The sequence below is a fragment of the Peromyscus eremicus genome, chromosome 9 (genome assembly GCF_949786415.1).
Source record: "Peromyscus eremicus chromosome 9, PerEre_H2_v1, whole genome shotgun sequence".
Lineage (NCBI taxonomy): Eukaryota > Metazoa > Chordata > Mammalia > Rodentia > Cricetidae > Peromyscus > Peromyscus eremicus.
This window is the reverse complement of record NC_081425.1, coordinates 5,803,672-5,831,271: the sequence shown is the minus strand read 5'-3', so window position 1 is coordinate 5,831,271 and position 27,600 is coordinate 5,803,672. Positions and strand designations below refer to the sequence as shown.

Here is a 27,600-nt window from a genome sequence, read left to right as displayed (position 1 = left end):
ACCTTTTCATACTGCAACATGAGGCTGCATCTACAGATGTGCTCAGCCTCACTGATAACTATCCCTGGGATGAATACAGCCCACAGCACACATGCAGCCAAGGGGTAACAGGTTGGACATCCTGATCATACTTTGGTGGATGAGATTAAATGACACTGAAGTATGTTCTAGTCCCAAGATGCTGTAAGTATAGAATATTTGAATAGTTAAAAAATATTTACTATTCCTATTTATCTACTTAAACACAGAAGGGAAAATTGTTTACTTAGTTTCTATAGGACTTGTTTATTTAGGAATTGTTTATTTAGTTTCTATAAAAGTATCCAGTCTTTTTAAAAATGTATAACATGTATGGATATGCATATCATTTTATAAAATAGAAACATTCAGAACAATGTAAACACAGTACAAGATTAAAAACCTATGATTTAAGATAAATAAATGATTACAGTGCACTATGACTTCCATTTAAAAATGACAGTTAAAGTATAAAATTGGCTTGTTTTTAATAACTGAGAGAAAGCCATGAGTCCTTTTCCTTAAAAAGCATGAATTTCTGTAATTTGACATGCATTCTGTGAGTAAGGAACTATGGGTATACTTAAAGCTGGAATACTAAAAGATGTTGATGGTTTGATAAACACCAGTGAGGACCTTCAAGGACTTTCACAGACCTTCCAGGACGTTTGACAACATCAAACTAACTGGAAAAAATAACAACAACAGGGGCTGGAGAGATGGCTCAGAGGTTAAGAGCACTGGCTGCTCTTCCAGAGGTCCTGAGTTCAATTCCCAGCAACCACATGGTGGCTCACAACCACCTGTAATGAGGTCTGGTGCCCTTTTCTGGCCTACAAGGACACATGCAGACAGAACACTGTATGTATAATAAATAAATAAATCTTAAAAAAAAACAATATCTTAAGCAATCAGAAAAAGGGAATAATCTATCAACCACATAAATTAAGTTTATTTTAGAACTTTACAAGTATTTTAAATAAAGTTTATAAAAAGTGAATATGTCAATAATTTGAATGACATGGCCTAGTTTCAGCAGTTCCACAAATTCTCAGCAGGTGGCAGATTTTCATCGTAGTTTTTCATCTTCTGGAAACCAGTGCTAGAGTTCATCATGTACAGAAACTGCAGGGAAAGGAAAGTTTGTTTAGTTTTTGAAAACTCAAAATATAAAATTAGCCTAAAATGTCATTAAGGAATGAGATTTATAAAAAGTCCAAGTTTTGACAGAGACTTGCTTATTAATTTACTGTGTGTATGTTGTCATTCAGTGTAGGCCTAGCTCTTTGTACATTTTGGTATCCATTCTAATGCAAAATAAATGTGTGTCTTTTTAGCCACCTATAGAATGTGAATGTACACAAGTCTATGAGAACAAGAAACATATACATACATATACATAAACACACAAATAGCATTTTGTGAAATAAACATTAATATACTATATAAACAAATATGGCATAGGATTAAAACCTCATGTGGTTTAAGATAAATGATACTAGACAGCAGTCTTTGAGAATACAGACATGCAGCCTGGTCTGTCTGAAGACACCCACGTCTGCCCTGCACCACAAGGACACACATAGAGAACTTCCAAGTTAACAAAATCAGAAACGAAAAGGAGAACATAACAACAGACACGGAGGAAATCAGGCAATCATCAGGTCATACTTTAAAAACCTGTACTCCACCAAATTGGAGAATCTAAAAGAAATGGATAGTTTTCTTGATAGATACCTATGGTGATATTTTATTTGTATTAAAATGTTATTTGTATGTTAATAAATAAAGTTGCCCGGGGGTCAGAGCTATTAGCAAGCCATAGGAAAGCAGGGCAGTGGTGGCGTACGCTTGTAATCCCAGCACTTGGTAGGCAGAGCTGGGTAAGTCTCTGTGTGTTCAGGGATACAGCCAGCATTGGAGACACACGCCTTTAATTTCAATGCCAATCATGGAAAACCTGGAGGCCTATACAGACAGGCCGTGACGAGGTGGTCATGTGGTTGGGTTTACAACCAATGAGAAGGCAGAACAGGAAGGAACTCTATATAAAGACTTTAACACAGGGGTAGCTCTGGTTCGGAGAGGTAGGACCACCACAGGAGGAAGGGTAAGGTTTTAGCTCTTAGCTCTGACCTCTTGGCTTTCTTCTTTGCATTGGTTCTGTGTTTCTTATTTAATAAGAAGGTTGGTTACATCTACAGATACCACTTACCAAAGTTAAATCAAGATTAGATAAATAGACCTATAAACCCCAAGGAAATAGAAGCAGACATCAAAAGTCTCGCAACCAAAAAAACTCAGGTCCAGATGATTTTAGCACAGAATTCTACCAGACTTTCAAAGAATAAATAATGCCAACACTTCTCAAATTATTCCACAAAATAGAAATAGAAGGAACATTGCCCAATTCATTTTATGAGGCCACAGTTTCTCTGATACCCAAACCACACAAAGATTCAACAAAGAAAGAGAATTACAGACCAATTTCCTTTATCAGAGGTGTAAAAACACTCAACAAAATACCTGCAAACTGAATCCAAGAACTCATCAAAAAGATCATCCACCATGATCAATTAGGCTTCATCCCCTAGATGCAGGGATGGTTCAACATATAAAAAAAGTCAATGTAATCCACCATATAAACAAACAAACAAACAAACAAAAACCACATAATCATCTTGTTAGATGCTGGAAAAGCCTTTAACAAAATCCAACACCTTATCATAAAAGTATTGGAGAAGAAGCTTCTGTAAGGCAAATGACATTGTCAATAAAACAAAATGGCAGCCTACAGAATTGGAAAAGGTCTTCACCAACCCCACATCTGACAGAGGGCTGATCTCCAAAAATATATAAAGAACTCAAGAAACTAGACATCAAAATACCAAATGATCCAATTTAAAAATTCGGTACCGATCTAAACAGAGAATTCTCAGCAGAACAACTAGGGGGAGAGACAGAGAGGGAGAGCAATGAAAGACATATCTTGTTAGAGGGAGCCATTGTGGAGTTAGGGAGAAACCTGGTGCTAGGGAAATTCCCAGGAATCCACAAGGATGACCCCAGCTAAGACTCCTAACAATAGTGGACAGGTACCTGAACTGACCTTCCCCTGTAATCAGATTGGTGACTACCCTAACTGTCATCATAGAGTCTTCATCCAGTAACCGATGGAAGCCACAGCTAGGCACTGGCCTGAGCACCTGGAGTCCAGTTGAAGAGAGGGAGGAGGGATTGTATGAGTGGAAGAGGGGTCAAGATCATGATGGGGAAATGTACAGAGACAGCTGATGTCAGCTAGTGGGAGCTCATGGACTCTGGACCGACAGCTGTGGAGCCTGCATGGTACCAAACAGGTCCCCTGAATGTGGGTGACAATTATGTGGCTTGGTCTGTTTGAGGGGACCCTGGCAGTGGGACCAGGATTTATTCTTGGTGCATGAGCTGGCTTTTTGGAGCCCATTACCTATGGTGGGACACCTTGCTCAGCCTCAATACAGGGGGGAGGGGCTTGCTCCTGCTTCAGCTGGATGTGCCAGACTTTGTTGACTTCCCATGGGAGGCCTTTCTCTCTCTGAGGAGTGGATGGAGGGGTGGGGGTGGGGGAGTGGGAGGAGGGGATGCAGGGGGAACTGTGATTGGTATGTAAATGAATAAAAAATTTAAAATAAAAAAAGAAAAAGTAGTATTAGATTAGAGATACAAGGCACATACCTAAACATAATAAAGGCCATTTACAGCAAATCTATAGCTAACATCAAATTAAATGGATTAAAAACTCAGGTCAATTACACTAAAACCAGGAACAAAACAAGGCTGCCCACTCTCTCCATATCTATTCAATATACTTACTACTTGAAGTTCTAGCTAGAGCAGTAAGACAAGTGAAGGAGATCACGGGGATACAAACTGGAAAGGAAGAAACCAATGTATTGCTATTTGCAGATGATATGACAGTGCCTCCAAAAATAATACCAGGGAACTCAACTTATAAACAACTTCAGCAAAGTGGCTAGATACAAGAGCAACTCAAACAAACAAACCAAAAAAACCACCAAAACCCACCACCACCACCACCACCAAAAAACGAACTAGTGGCCCTCCTATATACAAATGACAGACTGAGAAAGAAATTAGGGAAACAATACCTTTCATAATAGCCACAAATAATATAAAACATCTTGGGGTAATTCTAACCAAGCAGGTGAAAGCTTGCATAAGAAGAATTTGAAGAAAGAAATTGAAGAAATCAGAAAATGGAAAGATCGCCCAGGTTCATGGATCAGTAGGATTAACATAGTAAAAAGGCCAACCTACCAAAAGCAATCTACAGACTCAAAATCATCCCAATCAAAATTCCAACACCATCTTCACAGACCTTGAAAGGATAATACTCAATATGAAAAAACAAAAATCCCAGGATAGCTAAAACAATCTTACACAATAGAAGAACTTTTGGAGGTATCACCATCCCTGATTTCAAGCTGTATTACAGAGCTACAGTAATAAAAACCACATGGTATTGGCATAAAAACAGACACATAGGTCAACAGAATCAAATAAAAATCTGGACATAAATCCACACACCTATGGACATCTGATTTTTGATAAAGAAGCCAGAAATACACAATGGAAAAAAGAAAGCATCTTCAACAAATGGTACTGGTCTAGCTGGATGTTGGCATGTAAAAGAATGCAAATAGATCTATATCTATCACCCTGCACAAAACTCAAGTCCAAGTGAATCAAAGACCTCAACATTAACCCAGATACACTGAACCTGATAGAAGAGAAAGTGGGAAATAATCTTCATCGCATTGGCACAGGAAACAACTTCCTGAACAGAACACCAATAGAGCAGGCCCTAAGACTGACAATTAATAAATGGGACCTCATCAAACTGAAAAGCTTCTGTAAGGCAAAGGACACCATCAACAGGACAAAATGGCAGTCTATGGAATGGAAAGTATTTTCAACAACTCCACATCCAATAGAGTGCTAACATCCAAAATATACAATGAACTCAAGAAACTAGATATCACCAAACCAAATAATTCAATTAAAAACGGGGGTACAGATTTAAAAAGAGAATTCTCAATAGAGAAAACTCAAATGACCAAGAAACACTTAAAGAAAAAAATGTTCAACATCTTTAGCCGTCAGAGAAATGAAAATCCAAATGACTCTTAAATTTCATCTTACACCTGTAATTGGCTAAGACCAATTACACAAGTGACAGCTCATGCTGGCAAGGATGTAGAGTAAGAAGAACACTCCTCCATTGCTGGTGGGAGTACAAACTTGTACAGCCACTATGGAAATCAAGATGGCGGTTCCTTAGAAAACTGGGAATCCATCTACCTCAAGACCTAGCTAGACTCTTGGGTGTATACTCAAAGGACAGTCCATCATACTACAAGGACACTTGCTCAACTATATTCATAGCATGTTTATTCATAATAACCAGAAACTGGAAATAACCTAGAATATCCAAAAAATGAATAAAGAAAATGTGGTACATTTTTCACAACAGAGTATTACTCAGCTATTAAAAAAAAAATGACATCGCTCATAGCCCAGGATGGCTGATGACAGCCTCAGTCTTGCCTGAGTCCTCACAGCCCAGGTGGATGGAAGATACCCATAGGCCAACAGTAGGTGCCATTATGGTAAGCAAATATATGGTGGAGAAATGGGGGAGGAAGTGAAGCGGACCTTTTCATGTGCTGTGGAAGGAGGCAGAACTGAAGTGAAGGCAGTGAGAAACAGGCTGATACAGGTGGCCTGTACTGCCACCCAGTGCCATAGTGACATCCAGGCCCCGAGCTGCAGCTAAGGGCCATGTCTGGGTCCATGGCCCTACTGCAACCAGGGTCTGTGCTGATGTCCATTGCTCTGGCTACCACCAATGGCCATGGTGGATGCCTGAGGTCTGGACCTGGGCTGCAACCCATGGCCATATTGGTGTCCAAGGGCCATGTTGCCACTGAGGCCACGCTGATCTGAGTGGCCTGTGCTGCCACTTGGGGCCATGGTGATGTCTGCCCCAGAGCTACAGCTGAGGGCCATGTCTGGGTCTGTGGTCCTACTGCAGCCAGGGTCTGTGTTAATCTCTGTGACTACTGTTGCCATCAAAGGCCACGTGGATGCCCATGGTCTCGGCAGCCACACAGGGCTATGTTGGTGTCCGAGGGCCATGCTGCCACTGGGGCTATGGTGACATCTGGGCCCAGGCTTCAGCCAAGGACCATGTCTAGGTCCATAGTCCTCCTGCAGCCAGGGTCTGTCTGTGTTGACATCTGTGGCCTGTGTTGTCACCAAAAGGCCACATGGCTGCCACCTATGGCCATGTTGGTGTCTGGGGACTGTGCTGTTGCTGGGACATGCTGATCTGAGTAGCCTGAGCTGCCCCCCAGGGCCAAGGTGTCATCCAGGCCTGAGCTGCTGCACAGAGCCATGTCTGGGTCTGTGGTCCTGCTGCAGCTGGGGTCTGTGTTGGTCTCCATGGTCCAAGTTACCACAGGGGGCCATGGGAACAGGTGTGTTGGAATCTGAGGGCTGTGCTGAGCCAGCACTGCCCTTGGCTGGTCCTGGGAGAGCTGGCCTTGTTCCTTGCTGGCCACCGCAGCAGGAGAGCTGGCCTTGTTCCTTGCTGGCCACCGCAGCAGAAGAGCTGGCCTTGCTCCTTGCTGGCCACCGCAGCAGAAGAGCTGGCCTTGTTCCTTGCTGGCCACCACAGCAGGAGAGCTGGCCTTGCCCCTCATGGGAGAGCTGGGCCTGGACTTGGGAGAGATGGCCCTACCACTCACCACAGGCATGGGAGAGCTCACCCCAATTGCATGGGTGTAGAAGAGCTGGCTCCCCCGTCACCTGGGATAAACAGTCCCAGTTGCCCAGACTCACAAATCAGTTACCACCCAGACCCACATCCAGAGCTTTGAGTTGACCCACCCCAGTATCTACCCCATCTATGACCAGCAGAGTGTGTGAAGGGACTGGTCCTATGGAAACATAAGCACAGGATCTCCATGACTCAGGGCAACAACAGGGTATCTGAGAGGAGTTGTGGTGAGGGTCCAGTATTGATGGTGTACCAGGGGCCAGAGGTCCTGAACCAGAGTAACAACTCATAGCAATGAACATTTGCAAGTAAGGCTGAGTGGACAAAAGGGTGTACTGCGTGATACACCACAGCTCCCAATGCTATTAAGACAAATGAAGAGGTGTTAGAAAGGCAGACAAGATGGAGGAGCGAAGTGGTTTTTTTTGTTGTTGTTTTTAATTAATATTTTAAAAATTTTCTTTTGGGGGGATGCTATGGGGGTGAGGCACAGGTATGGAGGGACTGGGAAATGAGCAGGATTGGGGTGCAAGTGAAACTCCTAAAGAATCAATAAAAAATGTTAAAAAATGACATCATGACATCTGCAGGCAAATGGATGGAACTAAACAATCATCCTGAGTGAGGTAATCCAGATAATCCAGAAAGACAAACATGGCGTATACTCATTCGTAAGTGGATATTAGCTGTTAAGTAAAGGATAACCAGGCTACAATCCACAGACCAGAGAAGCTAAGTAACAAGGAGGGTTCAAGGGGCTGTGCATCAATCTCCTTGGGAAGGGGAAATAAATTTTGTGGGTAACTAGGGGTGGGCAGGGATAGGAACAGGAGGGATCAGGTGGGGAAGGGGGAAGGAGGAGGGGAAAGGGAGGGAGGGAGAGAGGGAGGGAGGGAGCGAGAGAGGGAGGGAGGGAAGGAGAGAGTACTGGACTGGAATATAGGGCATTTGGGGACAATGTGGAAACCCAGTGCAGTGGGAACTTCCTGAAATCTATGAGGATGACCCTAGTGAGGACCCCTAGTAGTGGAGGATATGGAGCGTGAACAGGCCATTTTCTGTCATCAGGCTAGGTTTCCAGTGGTGGGACTGGGACACCAACCCAGCTACAAAACATTTGATAACCTGTCCTGTCTGCAAGATGTGCTGGGGCAATGATGGCACAGAACTTGTGGGAGTGGCCAACCAATGACTGGTCTAACTTGAGTCCCATGCAACAAGATAGAGCCCATGTCCGATACTGCCTGAATGCCAGGAACCAGAAGCTGGATAGCCCACAGACCTAGGGTAGAACTAAACATGACTGGCAAAAATAAAACAAAAAGTCAATGAAATGATTCCTAATGATATTCTGCTATACTCATAAATCGTTGCCTAGCCCAATAATCACCAGAGAGGGGAACAGATGCAGAGACCTACTGCCAATCATTAGGCAGAGTTCAGAGAATGCCATGGAAGAAGGAGAGGAAGGCCTGTAGGAGCCAGAGGAGTCAAGGACACTGGAAGAACACAGTCCACAGGATCAACTAAGCAGGGCTCCTGGGGGCTCACAGAGACTGAAGCAGCAATTACGGAGCTTGCATGGGTCTGAGCTAGGCCCTCTGCGTAGATGTTATGTTTGTTTACATTGGAGTTTTTGTGGGACTCCTAACAGTGGGAGTGGGGTCTGCCTCTATTTTGCCTAGAGGGACCCTTTTCCTTCTACTGCGTTCCTTATCCAGCCTTGATATGAGGGTTTGTGCCTCGTCTTTTTGTAACTTGTCAGGCCATGTTTGGTTGATATCCCTGGGAGGCCTGCTCATTTTTGAAGGGAAATGGAAGAGGAGTGGATCTGGAGAAAGGGGAGGTAGGGGGCAGGAACTGAGAAGAGTGGTAAAGAGGAAGGTTGTATTTGGGATGTATTATATAAGAGAAGACTAAATAAAAATAATAAAAAAAGAGTATTATAAGCAACTATACAGCAAACATTGGTTATCTTGGATAAATTCCTAGGAAGACAAACATATTTGCTGAATGATTATGTTCAGTGAAGAAATGTCAAGATAATGGCAACTTTTAAAATATGAGAAATGAAGAAAATCAAATCAGAAACATTCAACTCATCACTAAAGATATTAGGACCAGGAACGAGGGAAACCTGTTACAAATGGCAAGTCTCGAGGTAAGAGGTGATGTTCTTTGGGAGCTTTTGGGGGCTTGCTTGGGCTTTCACATTTGGGAAATTCAGTACAATGTTAGAGATCAAAGTTCTTCCATTTTTAACCTGTGTGTTTTAGTAAACACATGTTTCCTAAAATCATTTTATACTACTCATTTATATAAAGATTGGAATTACAGCTATATTCTCTGTCTTAAATGTCCTTAAATGTTTAAGAGAAAGCTACTAATAGATGCAATTAATACACATTTTAATAAAAAATTTGTGAACTTAGCCTAAATAAGATGAAATTCTCTAAATTTTTTCAAAATTTATTTAAAATTTTTATGAGATTTATTATTTCACTTTTATGTGTATTTTGGCTGCATATATATGTATGTACTTGGTGTTCATGGAAGTTCAATGAAGGCATCAGATCCCCTGAACTGGAGTTACAGATGGTTGTGAACAACCATGTGGATGCTGGGAACTGGACTGAGTCCTCTGCAAGAGCAGCCAGAACACTTACTTGCTAGACCATCTCTAGCCCCCAAAATGAAATTCTTAATCATATCATATACTTTCCCAATGAAATAGTAACAGTTCTTTCATGACTTCACTGAGTCTTTAACTTATCCTGATCTTATTAACACAACATACAGCTCACACGTAGGGTGATCACTTACTTGTATTTTTCTTATTTTCAAGATGATCTAGTAATTTTCGTATTTCTGTATCATATTCGACCCATTCTGGGACAATCCTTGCAGCAGCTTCTAGTTTGGGTTCTTTTGTTTTGGGATTATTGCACTAAAAGTTCAAACAAAATTTGTTAGTAAACAGAACAAAATGGCCACATTTCAGGAGAAATAAAGGAAATACTTGAGACCCTTAGTATGTCACCAGGGCTGACGTACTACGATACAAATTATAAAGAGCATAGCCCACTGTTCACTGAGTGACTAGACATTAGCAAGGCTGGAGGACACTGGAGCTGACCTGCCCACTCCTTTATAGTCAACAGCCTGGGAAACCCAGGACTCGAACACAAATTTAATTACTGGTCAGAAGTTTGAGAAGTGAGCACACCAGGAAGCTTTCTGGTAAAGAATAAAGACTTGCCCTTCTCTGATGTGCATCACATCACTGCATCCTCTTCTGCTCTAACAGACTTGCACAGAACAAAAGGTCTAAAATTGTCTACAGAGTATAAAAAATGTACAGAACATGCTCAGTATGTGGACTGGGGCAGTAGTTTCTCTGGCAATAGTCTACTCTTGCCTCATGAAGACTGTACCGCTCTGCTTTACTCTGCAATCACCTACATCACCTATACTGCACTGTGAGTCTTGTCTGAATCCTTTCAGTAGGTAGGGATTGCAATGACTGGGAGACAAGGTAACTCTGGACTCAGGTCAGGGACACATCATGTGCTTAAAGTATTACAACTTTAATACAGATGGGAACAGGAACTAGAAACTGGTGAGACAGGCAGGAAGCCCAAAGCAGCAGTTCTGAGAATGCCCTTGCTGGAGGCCAGGGATGCCAGACAGAGTTCTGGCTCCCTGTTATCTCTCAGTCTTGCCTGGGAGCTGTAAGTGAGGATGTGACAGAAACTGAGAGGAGGCAGGGGACACCTTGTGGTTGGGCCAACCTGGCATACCAGGACATGGCCCCTCTCCATGACTCATTCAAGTTTTTGCCGTATGTCCTTTAAAAAGCTGACTAGTAGCTCAATGGTACCCTATATTTCCCAAGATCCTTCCTCTACAGAGGAGCTTTACTTTCTAGTGAGCTCCTGTAGTAGTCTGAATGAAAATGGCCCCCTCAGGTTCATATATTTGAATGCTTGGTTCCCAGTCTGTGGAACCATTTGGGAAAGATTAGGTGTGGCCTTGTTGGAGGAGGTGTGTCACTGGGGGTGTGCATTCAAGTCAGAAGCCCACATCATTTCCAGTTAGCTCCCTCTGCCCCGTGCTTGTGCACTGAAGCAAACTCTCAGCTACTGCTTCAATGCCATGCTGACTGCAGCCACACTCCCTTCCATGATGATCATGGACTCTAACCCTCCAGAATCGTAAGCCTTCAGTAAATTTTTCCCCTATAAGTTACTGTAGTAGTTTGAATGAAACTGGCCCCCATAATCCTGAAGGAGTGGCACTATTAAGAGGTGTGGCCTTGTTGGAAGATGTGTCACTGCAGGGGTGGGCTTTAAGATCTCTTTTACTCAAGCTTCACTCAGTGTGACACAGTCCACTTCCTGTTGCCTGCAAGAAGTAGGGCTCTCAGCTACTTCTCCAGCACCATTTCTGCCTGCACACTGCCTTGTCCCACCATGATGATAGTGAACTGAACCTCTGAACTGTAAGTGAGCTACTCCAATTAAATGTTTTCCTTTATAAGAGTTGCTATGGTCATGGTCTCCCTTCACAGCAACAGAAACCCTAAGACAGTTACCTTGGTCATGATATCTTACCACAGCAACTGAAAATAAATAAGACAGAATTGGTACGAGGGAGTGGGTTATTCCTTTGACAGGCCTAACCCATATATTTTTTGGAGGAAGTGTTAACACACTTTGGGACTTTGGACTAGAAAAGTGGTTGAACACCATGAGTGTGACTTAATGGGCTATCCTGGTGGGATCTTGGAAGACAGTATTGCTGATGGTACATGGGCTGTGTGGGACCAGCTTAAGAGCTTTCAGAAAGGAACAGTATTAGCAACATATTAGCAACTGGGCTATTTTGACAAAAAATGTAGACTATTTCTGCCCTGTCTTAACCACTTAACCATCTCTCTCACCCCATGTTCCTTAATTTTTAAGTGTTGAGGGAAAGCTGATTTGTCTAAACACCCAAATTCATGCCACCCTCCTTTCTCTGTGTGCAGCTACTGCTAGGAGAAGGCCATGCATCTAAAACTGAAAGCACCTCTTACACACGGATATAGACACATCACCGACTTCTACCATGAAGGAGGACTTCAGCATTCAGGCTGTGTCCCCACACTCCTGTTTACCTTCCTCTGTCCTAGACTTTTAGTAGAGGGATAGCAGAAACCTTTTTCTTCTTCCTTCAGTTTTGATGGATTTGGTCTTCTGGCTTGGCAGCTGTGGTCTTTCAGAGTTTGAAATACATTATTCTAAGCCTTCATGTTTTTTTAAAGTATCTGCTGAGAAATTTTCTTGTATTCTGATGGGTCTGCCTTTATATTTTGCAGCTTTCCATGTACTTCATTCTGAATATTTAGGGTTTTTAACTATAATATACTATGGAGAAGTTCTCCTTTGATCTTGTCTATTTGGTGTTCTAAATGCCTCCTGAACTGGACAGACATCTCTATCTCTAGTTTACTAATTGATTGAAAAAGTTTTCTTTGTCATTAGCACGTATTTCTCTCCTTCTGTGCTCTTTTCATAGTGTCCCTAGGCCTCATATATTCCATTTGCACTCTCTGTTGAACTTTGCCATGGGTTATCTTTATATATTTCTTTCCTTACAAATCAGCAAAGCTGAGGGGAGTCTTGGGGACCTCTGCACACAGCTTTTTACTTAATTCCTAAGAGACTAAACAAAAGAAAAAGTGCAGGAATAATATGTGTGTGCTATTTCATTTGTAAAACAACATATTTAAATTTGAACACTTTTGTATATGCTTATATACATGAATATACATGAATAAATGAAAGTACAGACACTCACCAGATCAATGGTTTTGGCTCTTTGTTTAGATTCATCATCACACCAGGTTTCACACCACAGCCAGTCTTGAGGAAGAGACTTTATGGCAACTTGATAAATCATATTGTTGGGAAGATCCTATAGAAAAAAATTAATATGCAAGAGACTGAGTCAAGTTGTCATTTAGACTTTAAATATATCATAAAAATTCAACAAATTCGAAATATCTCCATATGTTAAGCTTGGCATGCTTAATTGCAGTAGAATAATCCTTTTGTACATTGTGAAGATTTGTTGCTGTGATTAGTTTAATAAAGAAGATGACTGGCCAATAGCTGAACAGGATAGAGTTAAGCAGGAGAGCCAAACTGAGAATGACAGGAAGAAGAAGGGTGGAGCCATTTGGACAAAGAAACTGCCCTTGCCTCAATTGCTGACAGTATACTGTCCAAACTGAACCAGCAGGATGCAAAAAAAAAAAAAAAGCAACTGCCAAACTTTGACAAGACAAGGTAGGGCAGTCCTTCAAAATTCCCTGCTTCTTAGAAATGTCTGTCAGATATACTAGGCCTGCAGGCCAAAGCTGGTTGCCCCAACATTATAGAAGAACCTAGGGTGACTGTCCAGGCAGCCAAATGTCCCTGTCATTAGGTAACATTTCACCCTTCTGGGTCTTTGATGGAGTCAAAGACTAAATAATTAAACTTATAGTTTTCCTTAGTTATCATAAAAAGTAAATTAGGTATCAAACTTCAAACTCACAAAGTTAAGATAGATAATAGAGTATTTTCTCTTTTTTTTTCAAAATACAGGTGGACTGGATGTTTTCTCCCCCCTTTTTTTTTTTTAAGAAATTTTTTATTCATTCCACATACCAACCACAGAAGATCCCCTCCTCTATCCCTCTCCTCCTGCCCCACTAGCCTTCCTCCCAGCCCACCTCCCATCCCCTCTTCCACAAGGTATGGTCTCCTATGGGGAGTCAGCAAAGCCCAGCACATTCAGCTGAGGCAGGTCCAAGCCCCTCCCCCTGCATCAAGGCTATGCAAGGTGTCCCACCATAGGTAATGGGCTCCAAAAAGCCAGTTCATGCATCAGGGATGGATCCTATTCCCACTGTCAGGGACCCCTCAAACAGATCAAGTTACACAACTGTCTCACTCATGCAGAGGACCCAGTCCAGTCCCATGTAGGCTCCACAACTGTCAGTCCAAAGTTCATGAGTTCCCACTAGCTTGGTTCAGTTGTACCTGTAAGTTTCCCCATCATGGTCTTGATGCCCCTTGCTCATAGAATCCCTCTTCTCTCTCTCTGACTGGACTTCCAGAGCTCAGCCTGGTGCTTGGCTATGGCTCTCTGCATCTGTTTCTATCAATTACTGGATGAAGGCTCTATGATGACAGGGCACTCACCAATATGATCACTGGGGTAGGCGAGCTCAGGCACCCCTCTACCACTGCTAGTCGTCTAAGTTGGGGTCATCCCTATGGATTCCTGGGAACTTCCCTTGCACTAGGTTTCTCCCTATCCCCATGATGTCTCCCTTTATCAAGATATCTCCCTCATTGCTCTCCCACTCCGCCCCTGTTCTAGCCCCATCATCTTATTCCCTCATTCTCCCACCCCCATCCCCTAATCCCCCACTCCTACCCTCTTTTCCTGCCCCTTAACCCCCAGTTTACTCAGGAGATCTCATCTATTTCCCCTTCCCAGGGCTATCCGTGCGTCCCTCCTATGGTCCTCCTTGTTACCTAGCTTCTCTAGGGATGCGGGTTGTAGTCAGGTTATCCTTTGCTTTACTTCTAGTATCCACTGATGAGTGAGTACATACCATGTTTGTCTTTCTGAGTCTGGGTTACTTCACTCAGGAAGATATTTTCTAGTTCCACCCATTTGCCTGCAAATTTCTTGATTTTTTTTTTTTTTTTTTACTGCTGAGTAATGTGCCACATTTTCTTTATCCATTCTTTAGTTGAGGGGCATCTAGGTTGTTTCCAGGTCCTGGCTATTACCAATAATGCTGCTATGAACATAGTTGAGCAAGTTTCCTTGCGGTGTGATTGAGCATACTTTGGGTATATGCTTAAGAGTGGTTTCATTGGGTCTTGAGGTAGGTTGATCCCCAATTTTCTGAGAAACTGCCATACTGATTTCCAAAGTGTCTGTACAAGTTTGCACTCCCACCGACAGTGGAGGAGTGTTCCCCTTGCTCCACATCCTCTCCAGCATAAGCTGTCTTCAGTGTTTTTGATCTTAGCCATTCTGACAGGTGTAAGATGGTATCTTAGAATCATTTTGATTTGCATTTCCCTGATGACTAAGGATGTTGAGCAATTCTTTAAATGTCTTTCAGCCATTTGAGATTCTTCTGTTGAGAATTATCTGTTTAGCTCTGTAGCCCACTTTTTAATTGGACTGTTATGTATTTTGATGTCTAGTTTGAGCTGTTTATGTATTTTGGAGATCAGCCCTCTCTCAGATGTGGGGTTGGTGAAGATCTTTTCCCATTCTGTAGGATGTCATTTTGTCTTATTGACCATGTTCTTTGCCTTACAGAAGCTTCTCAGTTTTAAGAGGTTCCATTTATTGATTGTTGCTCTCAGTGTTTGTGCTACTGGTGTTATATTTAAGAAGTGGTCTCCTGTGCCAATTTATTCAAGGATACTTCCTACTTTCTCTTCTATCAGGTTTAGTGTAACTGGATTTATGTTGAGGTCTTTGATCCACTTGGACTTAAGTTTTGTGCACAGTGATAGATATGGATCTATTTGCAGCCTTCTACATGTTGACATCCAGTTATGCCAGCACCATTTGTTGAAGATGCTTTCTTTTTTTCATTGTACGGTCTTGGCTTCTTTGTCAAAAATCAGGTATTCATAGGTGTGCTGATTAATGTCAGGGTCTTCAATTTGATTCCATTGGTCCACATGTCGGTTTTTACGCCAATACCAAGCTGTTTTTACTACTATAGCTCTACAGTAGAGCTTGAGGTCAGGGAAGGTGATGCCTCCAGAGGTTGTTTTATTGTACAGGATTGTTTTGGCTATCCTGGGTTTTTTGTTTTTCCATAAGAAATTGAATATTATTCTTTCGAGGTCTGTGAAGAATTCTGTTGGGATTTTGAAGGGGAGTGCATTGCATCTGTAGATTGCTTTTAATAAGACTGCCATTTTTATTATGTTGATTCTACCTATCCATGAGCATGGGAGATCTTCCCATTTTCTAATATCTTCTTCAAAGACCAGCTTGCTTCTTAAGTCCATTTGACTGGAAAGTCTTTTCCCAGCCTTATACTCTGAGGTAGTGTTTGTTTTGAAGTTGAGGTGTGTTTCTTGTATGCAGCAGAAGGATGGACCCTGTTTTTGTACCCATTCTGTTAGCCTGTTGTTTGAATCTTAGATGGTTTTATAATTAAAAAAAATCCTGATACCAGATATTAGGATAAAAGCTGAAAGATCAGAGAAGCCACAGCCACCATCTATTACCTCACCAACTCCACGAACCCTCTGACTGAAATCCTGAGTATTCCCCTGAAAGGTTCTCAGCTGAACTGCCTTAGTTCCTGTTTCCTCATGCCTTTTATACCTTTCTCCGCCCTGCTGTCACTTCCTGGGATTAAAGGCATGTGTTCTTCCCAGTACTGGGATTAAAGGTGTGTGCCACCATTGCTTGGCCCTGTTTCCAGTGTGGCCTTGAACTCACAGAGATCCAGACAGATCTCTGCCTCCCAAGTGATAAGATTAAGAGTGTGTGCCACCACTGTCTGGCCTCTATGTCTAATTTAGTGGCTGGCTCTGTTCTCTGATCCTCATGCAAGTTTATTAGGATACACAATATATCACCACATTATCCTGTATCTTTTTATAGGCGAATTGAGTACCTTGATATTAAGGGATATCAATGACCAGGGATTGTTGATTCCTGTTATCTTTTGGTGGTAGTGTGTGTGTGTATTTCCCTTTTTTGGGATTTGCTGCTGTGGAGTTATCTAACTTCCTTGGTTTGGAGTTTTCCTTCTAGTGCTTTCTGTAGGGCTGGATTTGTAGGTAGGTATTGTTTACATCTAGTTTTGTCTTGGAATATTTTATGCACTCTTGTCTATGGTGATTGAAAGTTTTGCTAGGTATAGTAGTCTGGGCTGGCATCCATGGTCTCTTAGTGTCTGCATAACATCTGTCCAGGACCTTCTGGCTCCATTGAGAAGTTAGGTATTATTCTTATGGGTCTGCCTTTATAAGTGACTTGGCCTTTTTCCTTTGCTGCTCTTAATATTCTATCTTTATTCTGTATGTTTAGTGGTTTGATTATTATGTGGCAAGGGGACTTTTTTGGGGGTCTAGTCTATTTGGTGTTCTATAAGCTGCTTGTATCTTCATAGATATTTCCTTAAGTTGGGAAAATTTTCTATTTGTTGAGTATATTTTCTGTGCCTTTGAGTTGGTATTCTTCTCTTTCTTCTATCCCTATTATTCTTTCTTTCTTTTTTTTTTTTTTTCCGGTTTTTCGAGGCAGGGTTTCTCTGTGTAGTTTTGCGCCTTTCCTGGAACTCACTTGGTAGCCCAGGCTGGCCTCGAACTCACAGAGATCCGCCTGGCTCTGCCTCCCGAGTGCTGGGATTAAAGGCGTGCGCCACCACTGCCCGGCTATCCCTATTATTCTTAGGTTTGGGCTTTTCATGGTGTCCCAGATTTCTTGGACTTTTTATGTTATGACTTTTTTGACTTTAGTGTTTTCTGTGACTGACAAATCTATTTCCTCTATTGTATCCTTCACGCCAGAGATCCTCTCTTCATTCTCTTGTATTCCATTGGTTATATTTGCATCTGTAGTTCCCATTCGTTTACTCAGATTTCCTCTGAGTATTCCAGTATTCCCTCTGCTTTTGTCTTCTTCATTGTTTCTATTTCAATTTTCAGGTCTTGATCTGTTTTCCTTCACCTGTTTAATTGCCTTTTCTTGGTTTTCTTGGCTTTAAGAGATTTATTGATTTCTTCCAATTTTTTGTTTGTCTTTTCCTCAATTTCTTTAAGGGAATTTTTCATTTCATCTTTAAAGGCCTCTATCATCTTCATAAAGTTATTTTTAAGGTCGTTTTCTTCTGTTTCTTCTACAACGTGATGTTCAGGTTTTGCTGTTGTAGAACCACTAGGTTCTAGTGGTGTCATATTGCTCTTTATGTTCTTCTTTGTATTTCTGCACCGGTGTCTAACCATCTCTTCCTCTAATAGGTCCAAGAGGTGTCTATGTCTGAGGGAGTTGCTCTTGGTCCACTTGGTTCTGGCTGTGTCTGTGTCTCAGGGGGCCACTCTTGGTTCAATCGGAGCTCTTGGTCCAATCAGAGCTGGTGGATTCTGTGTCTCACGGAGCCGCTCTTGGTCTAATCAGAGCTGATGGATTCTGTGTCTCAGGGAGCTGGTGAGGTCAAAGGGGGATGGGTGGGTTTGGGATAGAAAGTGGGTCTTATATATTGCAGGGTCTGGTCAGATGGGGGATATTGGTAGGGATGGATGCCCACAGGACTCTTTCCTGCTGGCCTGCACCTGGGGCAGTGATGGGTGCGGGTAGGGGGCATGGGTTTTTTTTGCTCCCGGGGCCTGGGTTCTAGAGACAGGACTCTTGGGCTGGGAGAGGAGACACTCACCTCTTGGTACAATCAGAGCTGGTGGATTCTGTATCTGGACTGGATATTGTTAACTGTAATTCTTACACGATAATTGTTTTTGTTATATATAGTTTTACTATGTTAAAGTTATGATCTTTTTTAAGTAGACAAAAAGGGGAAATTGTTACAGAATAATTCTTCTGTACACCATGAAAATGTGTCTTTACCAAGGCACCTTCTGATTGGTTTAATACAAGAGCTGACTGGCCAGTAGCTAGGCAGGAGGTATAGGCAGGACAGCAAGACACAGAGGATGCTGGGAAGAAGGATGTAGTCGGGAGAGTTGAGAGCAGATGCAGAGAGAAGTAAGATGAATGTGCCATGTTAAAGGAAGGTACCACCTCATAGCAGAGGGTAATACGAAATATGGGTTAATTTAAAATGTAAGAGTCAGCTGGTAACAAGCCTAAGCTATCAACTGAGCATTTATAATTAATAATAAGACTCAGTCTGATTATTTGGGAGTGGCTGTTGGGACACAGAGAAACTCTGCCCAAAGTTAGTAAGTAGAAAAGCTATAGTATTTATATACAATGGCATCATAAAGAAAAAATGAAATCTTGTCATTTGCAGTAAAAGTGAGGTAGAGAATATCATATTAAATGAAATAAGCCAGATAGAGAAAGACTAATTCTCAGGCTTTTTCTCATATGCATGAACTAAAGAACATACTAATCTGAAAGTTAACAAGTGGTTACTGGAGATTGGGAAGGGTGCCAAGGGATGGGACAATGTGAGGTGAAAAGGACAGTTGGATTGAATCAGTGCATGATGCATGACTTTTTGCTAATATCACACTGATCACATTAATATATAAAATTAATATGTTAATAAAAAGTGCAGGGTTTAAGCAATAAAAAAATATTATAATAGATTGTGACACCAATTTTGTTAGTATTCTCCCTTTCTCTGACTTTTCTCATGCCCTACTGACAATGTCATCTGGCAAAAACTAATGCTTGCTTACAGTCCCCAGCCAGTAGGGGAGTGAATCTTCAGTGCACTGGCTTTTTTCTTTTTTTTTTGGTTTTTCGAGACAAGGTTTCTCTGTGTAGCTTTGCGCCTTTCCTGGAACTCACTTGGTAGCCCAGGCTGGCCTCGAACTCACGGAGATCCACCTGGCTCTGCCTCCCGAGTGCTGGGATTAAAGGCGTGTGCCACCACCGCCCGGCGGCTTTTTTCTTTTATTAAGAAAACTTTTTTATTCATTTTACATACCAATTAAAGATCTCCCTCTTCCCTTCTCCCACCCCTTCAGGCTCCCCTCCCAACCCACCCCTCCATTCCCTCCTACAAGAAGGTAAGTCTTCCCATGGAGAGGTACATTTAGTAGAGGCAGGTCCAAGTCCTTCCCCCTGCCTCAAGGCTGCATGAGGTGTCCCATCACAGGTAGTGGGCTCCCAAAAGCTTGCTCATGCACCAGGGATGGATTCTGATCCTACTGCCAGGGGGCCCTTAAGCAGATCAAGCTATACAACTCTCTTGCTGTACAGAGGGCCTAGTCCAGTCCCATGCAGGCTCCACAGCTGTGGATCTAAATTTCATGCATTCCCGTGCAGTGGCTCTTTAAGAAGTCCACACTGTAGGGAAAAGGGGCTAGCTAAAGAAACCTATCCTGACCTAGAGTCCAGAACCAGTCCAGTGAAAGAAACACAAACTAGATCTGGGACCCAAGCCAGAGAAAGAAACACCTTATCCCTAAACCCAGAACCAAAGAAACATGCCCTGACTCTGAAACCAGTGCCAAAGAAACACACTTTGTCCCTAGAATCAGAGCCAGTGAAAGAAATATGTCCTGGCCTTAGAATTAGAGCCAAAAAAGCTAAGAAAGGCCAGTGAAAGAAACACAGTTTGGCCCTGAAATCAGGGCCATCTCTGCCCCTGACCAACAAAACTAACCAATCCCTGAGCAGAAAAAAAAAAACAATCCTTGGACAGAAAATCTCCCTGGAGGAATTCCGCCCCTAAGAAATCCTATATAAACCACTCTGCCTGTTCAGTTGTCAGCTGTTCTTCCCCACCCTGGTAGGGGCAGCCAGTCTCTTGGACTCCTCCTTCCCAAATAAATCTCTTCCTCCAAAGAGTCTTGGGTGTGAAGATTTTCATTCAATGGCACAGAGAAGAACCCTGCTAAGATATCCCTTAGGGGTCTGAGTAGAAAAAAAACCTTGCAGAGAGATGTTCCCTTGGGGCAGGGTGGGGTGGGGCGGCTGAGCAAGGTGGAGCTGAACAGAAGAACCTTGGGACACATCCCTTAGGGGACAGAGCAAGGTTGAGCAGAAAGAGTAACAACTTTTTTCCAGAGCTGGAGGAGATTGCTACATTTCTACAGGGTGAAGCAAAAGAAGCAAGGAGAAGAAGCAGAGCTCTGCTAGGAAGCCCCCTTAAGTGGGGGCTGGGCAAAGCTCAGTTGTAACAGCTCTCCAGGAGAGGAGTAGGATAGCTATATCCTACAAAGAGACCATCCCCCACTGTACCCCAACTCCAGGTATAGCCTGACTCCCCTGAGCAGTCAGGATACCTTTCCCTCCAGAGCTGAGATGTCCCATTGCAGCTCCAGCTGCCAGAGCTGTCCTAGCAGCTCAAGGTATGGCCTGACTCCCCCGAGCAGTCCAAATACCTTTCCCCCAGAGTTGCACCACTCACTTATACACACAGCCCAGGGAATGAGGTTATCTTATCAAGCATCAAGTGAGGTGGTACTGTGAGGTGCAGCAGAGCATCAGCTATGTCTGCTTCAGATTACAATTCAAAAAACTTCCTTTTTTTTTCCCTACTAGGTTTTATAGTAAGGTGTTATAACTAATACAAAATTGTTTTTAGGTTTTGTCTATTGAAAATAAAGCTATGAACATTAATGTACAAGATTATGGGTAACATATACACGCAAGTAGGTATGTATTCAACCTTATAAATAACCAAATTTCTTTCTTTCTTTTTTTTTTTTTTTGGTTTTTTGAGACAGGGTTTCTCTGTGTAGCTTTGCGCCTTTCCTGGAGCTCACTTGGTAGCCCAGGCTGGCCTCGAACTCACAGAGATCCGCCTGGCTCTGCCTTCCGAGTGCTGGGATTAAAGGCGTGCGCCACCACGGCCCGGCAACCAAATTTCTTATATTCCTCAAACACAAAACGCCCACTTTCACCATTGGGAACACCAGCATAAGCAGTTTTTTTTTTTTTTTTGGCCTCCATATGAAACCCATTCAAATTCTGCCTTCTTAGAGAGAAATGTGTACCTACTTTACACTAGAACCCCCCAACCTTGATTGACCATTCTGATCCCTATCTATAATGTTTTCCTATTTTATCTCTTCTCCAAAAATTAATTACACACACATACACATATATTGTAACTAGAATAAAAGCATTGTGACCTCAAGACAAGTTTTGCTTTGTTTTCTGTGGTTTCAGGTCTTAGGAGAGTATGTGGCACATATGAGGTATACAAAACAAACCAGCCAAATGTATGAGTGATTTCAGTAAATAGAAACAGTAAGGATTATGAGCTGCACTGTCTTTAACATCTTCTTAAATCATCTGAAATATTTTGGGGGCAATAATGAATCATTTCATGGGATATGAGGAAAGAGGTGCCTGTCAGGTGTCTACAGGGAGCAGGGGATAAAGAGGATTTTTCTTGAAGATCAGCACACAAAAGACATAACAGCAGGGGGAGGTATGCCTGTGAAAGAACTGTATGTCAAGTAGGAAAAGGAAGTAAAACAGGATGGCTAAATGAAATAGGTTGTAGAGAGGAAGAATAAGTTAGGGAATGGGAAAGAGAGAATACCGTTAGAATAAAAAAATATTGAGCTTGAAATGAAAAAAATATGTATAAGTAGAGGAATTTGCACAAAGGGCAGAAGTTTGAAAAAGAAGCTGTAAAGGAACAATTTTATGTGTATGAAGGAAAATGAAACAGTTTATACAAAATGTATATTTCTTCATTTGAATCTGTCATAGTACTTACCTGATCTAGATTTGAAAGACTATTTGGATCTTGGCTTAGAGCTTGGTACTGGCCCCGAAGCCTATCACCTGCTGAGATTCTCCTGAACTTCTTGAGATCCACCACATATAAGGCACTGAAAAAGGAACACTCCTTAGTGGTCTGTGGTGCTTGTGAGGCTTTCCTCAGTGACTGTGCATAGCAATGGTACTACCTGTAGAGGCTGGGCTGGTCGCCAGTGACTGTGCATAGCAATGGTACTACCTGTAGAGGCTGGGCTAGTCCCCAGTGACTGTGCATAGCAATGGTACTACCTGTAGAGGCTGGGCTGGTCCCCAGTGACTGTGTATAGCAATGGTACCACCTGTAAAGGCTGGGCTGATCCCCAGTGACTGTGTATAGCAATGGTACTACCTGTAGAGGCTGGGCTGATCCCCAGTGACTGTGCATAGCAATGGTACTACCTGTAGAGGCTGGGCTGATCCCCAGTGACTGTGCATAGCAATGGTACTACCTGTAGAGGCTGGGCTGATCCCCAGTGACTGTGCATAGCAATGGTACTACCTGTAGAAGCTGGGCTGATCCCCAGTGACTGTGTATAGCAATGGTACTACCTGTAGAGGCTGGGCTGGTTAGTTTTGCTCTAACTTGACACAAGCTAGAGTCACTTGGGAAGAGGGAACATTAGAGAAAATACCTCCACCAGATTAGCCTGTAGGCACACCTGTGGGGGCCCTTTTTTGGTTAATGATGTAACTGTTAGAAGTCAGTGTCTGCACTTTGTTATTGACAAATAAAACTGACATCTTGCGGCAGACAAGTGCATGCTCCTGAACTGTAACATTTGGTTTTAACTCTTGGTTCAACCAAGTCCTAGGAAAGGAAGGCCCAAGCAAGTCACCCAAACGCTGATTGCCTCAGTTTCCATAGCTATAAACCAGGGGATATTGAGACTGAGAGAAAACTCTACGAGCTCATGTATTCAAGTCCACACACAACAGGGACTTTCACAGATGGTGCATAATCAGTTATAATTGCGAATGAATACAATAGTCAATCATGAAACAGAAGAACACGTGCTGTTCTACCTGATATGGTATTTCCTTTTCATAAGATGTGATGCCCAATATCCAGTTTTCCAGAAACGATATCCATCCATTTCAGTGCGGCTATCACAGAATGGAGTATATCCATAAGGAGCTCCGCCCAGATCAAAATCTCGAAGCTCTTTTAGGTCATGTCTCACAATCTAAGTAATGAAACAGTGTCTCTGTATCAGATTATAAAATATTATAAGCTCTTTCAATGTAAATTTCAAATTACTACCTTATCATACATATACAGAAAGGTGCATTTCCTCATATCATTGTCATACGACATGAATTTACTAAATGTTCATTTTTTTTCTTGTTCTCACAGATTAAAAGAAACATAAACTTTATATTCTTTATCTATATAATTGTGGTCTTATCAGTGAGACACCTAGTAATATCATTTATAAGCAAACTAGTTTATATAACACACATTTTGGGGAGGGATTAACTATCACAAAAGCACATAGCTTTTAGTTCCTCAATGTATAAATTAATACTGGAAAATATTAATTAGAATCATAAAGAAAAATCATTTCTTTTAAAAAATTTATTTATTTTATGCATATGAATGTTCTATCTGTATGTATGCCTGAACGCCAGAAGAGAGCAGCAGATCCCATTATAAATGATTGTGAGCCACCATGTGGTTGATGGGAATTGAACTCAGGACCTCTGAAAGAGCAGCCAATACTCTTAACCACTGAGTCATTTCTCCAGACTCAAGAAAAAGTCTTGATTTGAAAAGTAGCTTAAGGGTCAGACATGGTGGCATACACCTTTAATCCCAGCACTCAGGAGGCAGAGGCAGGCGGATCTTTATGAATTTGAGGCCAGCCTGGCCTACAGAGTGAGATCCAGGACAGCCAGGGCTGTTATGCAGAGAAACCCTGTCTCAAAAAAAAAAAAAAAAAAAAAAAAAAAAACCCAAAAAAAGTAGCTTAAATGACAATGTTAATATGCTTAACTTTTCTTTTCCTTCCTTCTTTCCTTCTTTCCTTCTTTCTTTCCTTCCTTCCTTCCTTCCTTCCTTCCTTCCTTCCTTCCTTCCTTCCTCCCTCCCTTCCTTTCTTTTTTTAAAAAGATTTATTTATTTAAAGGGTAGGAGTGTGACTAATGTTATATCTGTGTAGTGCCTGTAGAGGCCAGCATAGGGCACTGGGTCCTCAGGAACTGGAGCTGTAGACTGTTGTGAGTCAACCTGTAAATGCTAGAAATAAACTAGAGTCCTCTGCAAGAGCAGCAAAGTCCCTCCAACCACTGAGCCCTCCTCTCTCCAGCCCTGTGTTTTACTCTTGATTGTCTCCCTCAAGCTTGCTGAAAGAATACGTGTGTAAATGTTGAGGGGAGAGAAAGAATTTTATGCTTTAAAACCTCTTTGAAATGCATGCATGTGTGTGTGTGTGTGTGTGTGTGTGTGTGTGTGTGTGCGCGCACAATTGAGCATATAAGCCTTGGCCTGAGCATGGAGGTCAGAGGACAACTATGGGGTTTGTTCCTTCCTTCCACTTTTCCATGGGTTCCAGAGATTGAACAGGTCATGCTAGGCTTGTGCACGGCAAGAGCCTTGACCTGCTGAGACATTTCTCTGGCCCAAGACAGAATTGTATTAAGTTAATGTAACTGGCAGTGCTTACTTATCACCACACTTGCTTTTCCTGCTTTAGAGTTTTTATTATAGTAGTTGAAGTTAACTTGGAACAAAATAACAGCACAGGAGAGTAAGTCAGTCTTTCCTTTCCTGCTCGTATGCGCTGCAGGCTGGCTGTGAACTCATCACCTCCTGCCTCTGTCTTCCAAGTGCACACTTACAAACTAACTTCACCACACTCGGTGAGAGTGAGCAAATTCTAGCATAAAACGTGAAAATATACCCTTTGTCTTCAATATTTAAATTCTATCTTATGCATTTAGTTTATATACATTTAAACTTAGTATCAGTGCTACTAGAAATTCTGTACATTTTTCAAATATTTTTTCATGATTAACGATTATAAAGGTACTGAAATGAGGTAAAGGAAAAAGCTGTAACTTTTATATATACAAATTCTGAAGCTGAGGTGGCCTTTAATTTTTTTCAGCTAAATTTAGAGCCTTTAAGAGGCAGACACATGGAGACTTGACTGTTTCAGTAGAAAACAAAGCTGCTGAGCATGCAGCAGTGAGAGAAAGGCTGTGTGAAACCACCGAGTTTCCAGCAAGAAGAGCGAGCCAGTTAAAAAGAAAGCAGCTCATCTCCACACAAACTCACGCAACCATTTACAATGACTAACCGAGGCACGCCTTACTTTACCTGCCAAATTTGAAAAAACGATTGTTTTAGATCGACGCTGCCATGTTCTAAGCAGTGTTTCTTGCCACACTTTCAAGCCTGCCCATGTTCTGACAGATGGCTTTTAAACTCAAGGTACTTCATGAATATATTACAGTCATGTCTTGTATGTTTATGAACAATGGTGACAATAAGTGAGCAACATGAATCCTTATGTTCACATTCAGTTACAGTCAAAAACCACACTTTATTACTAAAAATAATAATTATTATTACCTGGTCAGCGTCAACAAATATGATTTTGTCCACTGCTAGTGGAAAAAGGACGTCAAGGAAAAGAATTTTGTAACCCCAAATGATTCGTTGCTTTTCAGTCTGTTGATGAAGCCAACGGGGCCACTTATATTGGACAAGTTCATATTGGAATCCATATTCCTTAGCCATGTGAGGAATTACCTCCTAAATACATAACAAAAGCAAACAATACATTTCAGAAGAAGTTTACCATAAAGTTATTATGAACTGATTGGAGAAGGCCTAAACACCACTTTAACAACTCAGTCTTACGTTACTGTCCAAGCGTCTCTTACAGTCTTGGCCTGCAGCACAACTTGGAGGCAGCAGAACTCTCAGGAGACGGACCTACTGAAAGGAAGTTAGGTGACTGGGGGTGGGGGGTGGGGGGGTGTACCCTTGAAGGGGATACTGGGACCCTGGCTTCTCTTCTTTTCCTTTGTTTTCCAAACAACATGAGTTGAACAGGCTTCCTTTACTATGTGCTCACACCAGGATATATAATTGTCACTACTAGTGCCAAAGCAACAGGACCAAGTGAACACAGACAGAACACCTCCAAAACTTGGATCCAAACAATGCTTTCCTCCCCTTAAGTTGATTATCTCATCAGAAATGGATTAATACTATCTATTAATGAAGAATATAAAACTGCTGACAAATATGAAGGTATAATTACATGTAACTACATAATTTACTGTTGTTAAAATACATGTACATATTAATTTAAATGCTTATCGATTAAGCATCTATAAAGAAAAGCCCATAACCACACTTATGGATATGTCGACATGCACTGGCTAGTGAGGGAGATACAAAAATACGGTGAGCAGAAGCACAAAGTGCCTTGGGAATTGATAAATGATACTCATATTTGACATTTATGGTCATTCAAGTATTAAAAAAACAGATCTGAGTATTAGATAATCTGAGAGTTGATTTAGCACCTTCAGGCAGAATTATCAATAGAGCCATGGATCCCTTAACAACATGGTTATTTTCTAAGGAATGCATGATTAAATGGTTATGTCAATGTGCAGACATCATAGAATGACACGAAGCCTAGGTAGCATCGTCTACTGCTCATAGGCTAGAGGCTTATACAGCATGTTACCATGCTGACTACTGTATGCGATTTAATTACAACAGTAAGCATTTGTACATCCAAGTGGAGACAAGGTACAAAATAGGCACGCACACACACAAACACACAAGGCACACCTGTGAAGGCCCTTCTGCACAACGGAAGCGGCTCTGGGAACAGCAAGTAATAAGGGATTCTGAAGGTCTAGGATATGACTGTGGAGTTTTGTAAACACTAGATTTAAGCTACATTCAGTTTTTAAAAATATTTTTACTATTTATTTTATTGGCTTCATGTAACTTTTTTCATTTTTAAACTTTAAAATTATTAAAACTTCTGATCTCTCCTGGTAATAGCTTCAACAAACACATTGTACAGCTGTATACATATTTCCTGAGGGGTAAAGATGGTGAATTCAGGATTAGCCTAGGCTTCACTGGCTGTCTCAAAAATATTTTCTTTCTTTGTATTTTTATTTTATAAGCATTTTTTTTGTTTAAGAACTTTTTTCCTTTTTAAGCTTTTTCTTAAAAATGAGAACACCAATATTAGCACAGCTCTATAAAA

General features: G+C 41.8%; 1 protein-coding gene across 1 annotated transcript in view; it reads right to left on the bottom strand.

The window, feature by feature from the left end:
* Positions 1-948: 948 nt before the first annotated feature.
* Positions 949-27,600, bottom strand: part of Uggt2 (UDP-glucose glycoprotein glucosyltransferase 2) — a 128,610-nt gene continuing 101,958 nt past the window's right edge. Inside the window, exons 34-39 of the mRNA XM_059273201.1 lie at positions 25,932-26,114; positions 23,381-23,541; positions 22,314-22,428; positions 12,704-12,820; positions 9,686-9,809; positions 949-1,143 (exon numbers count right to left, since the gene is read on the bottom strand). Coding sequence (XP_059129184.1) covers positions 1,121-1,143; positions 9,686-9,809; positions 12,704-12,820; positions 22,314-22,428; positions 23,381-23,541; positions 25,932-26,114 — 723 coding nt within the window. The 3' untranslated portion in view covers positions 949-1,120. The remainder of the gene's footprint in view (positions 1,144-9,685; positions 9,810-12,703; positions 12,821-22,313; positions 22,429-23,380; positions 23,542-25,931; positions 26,115-27,600) is intronic.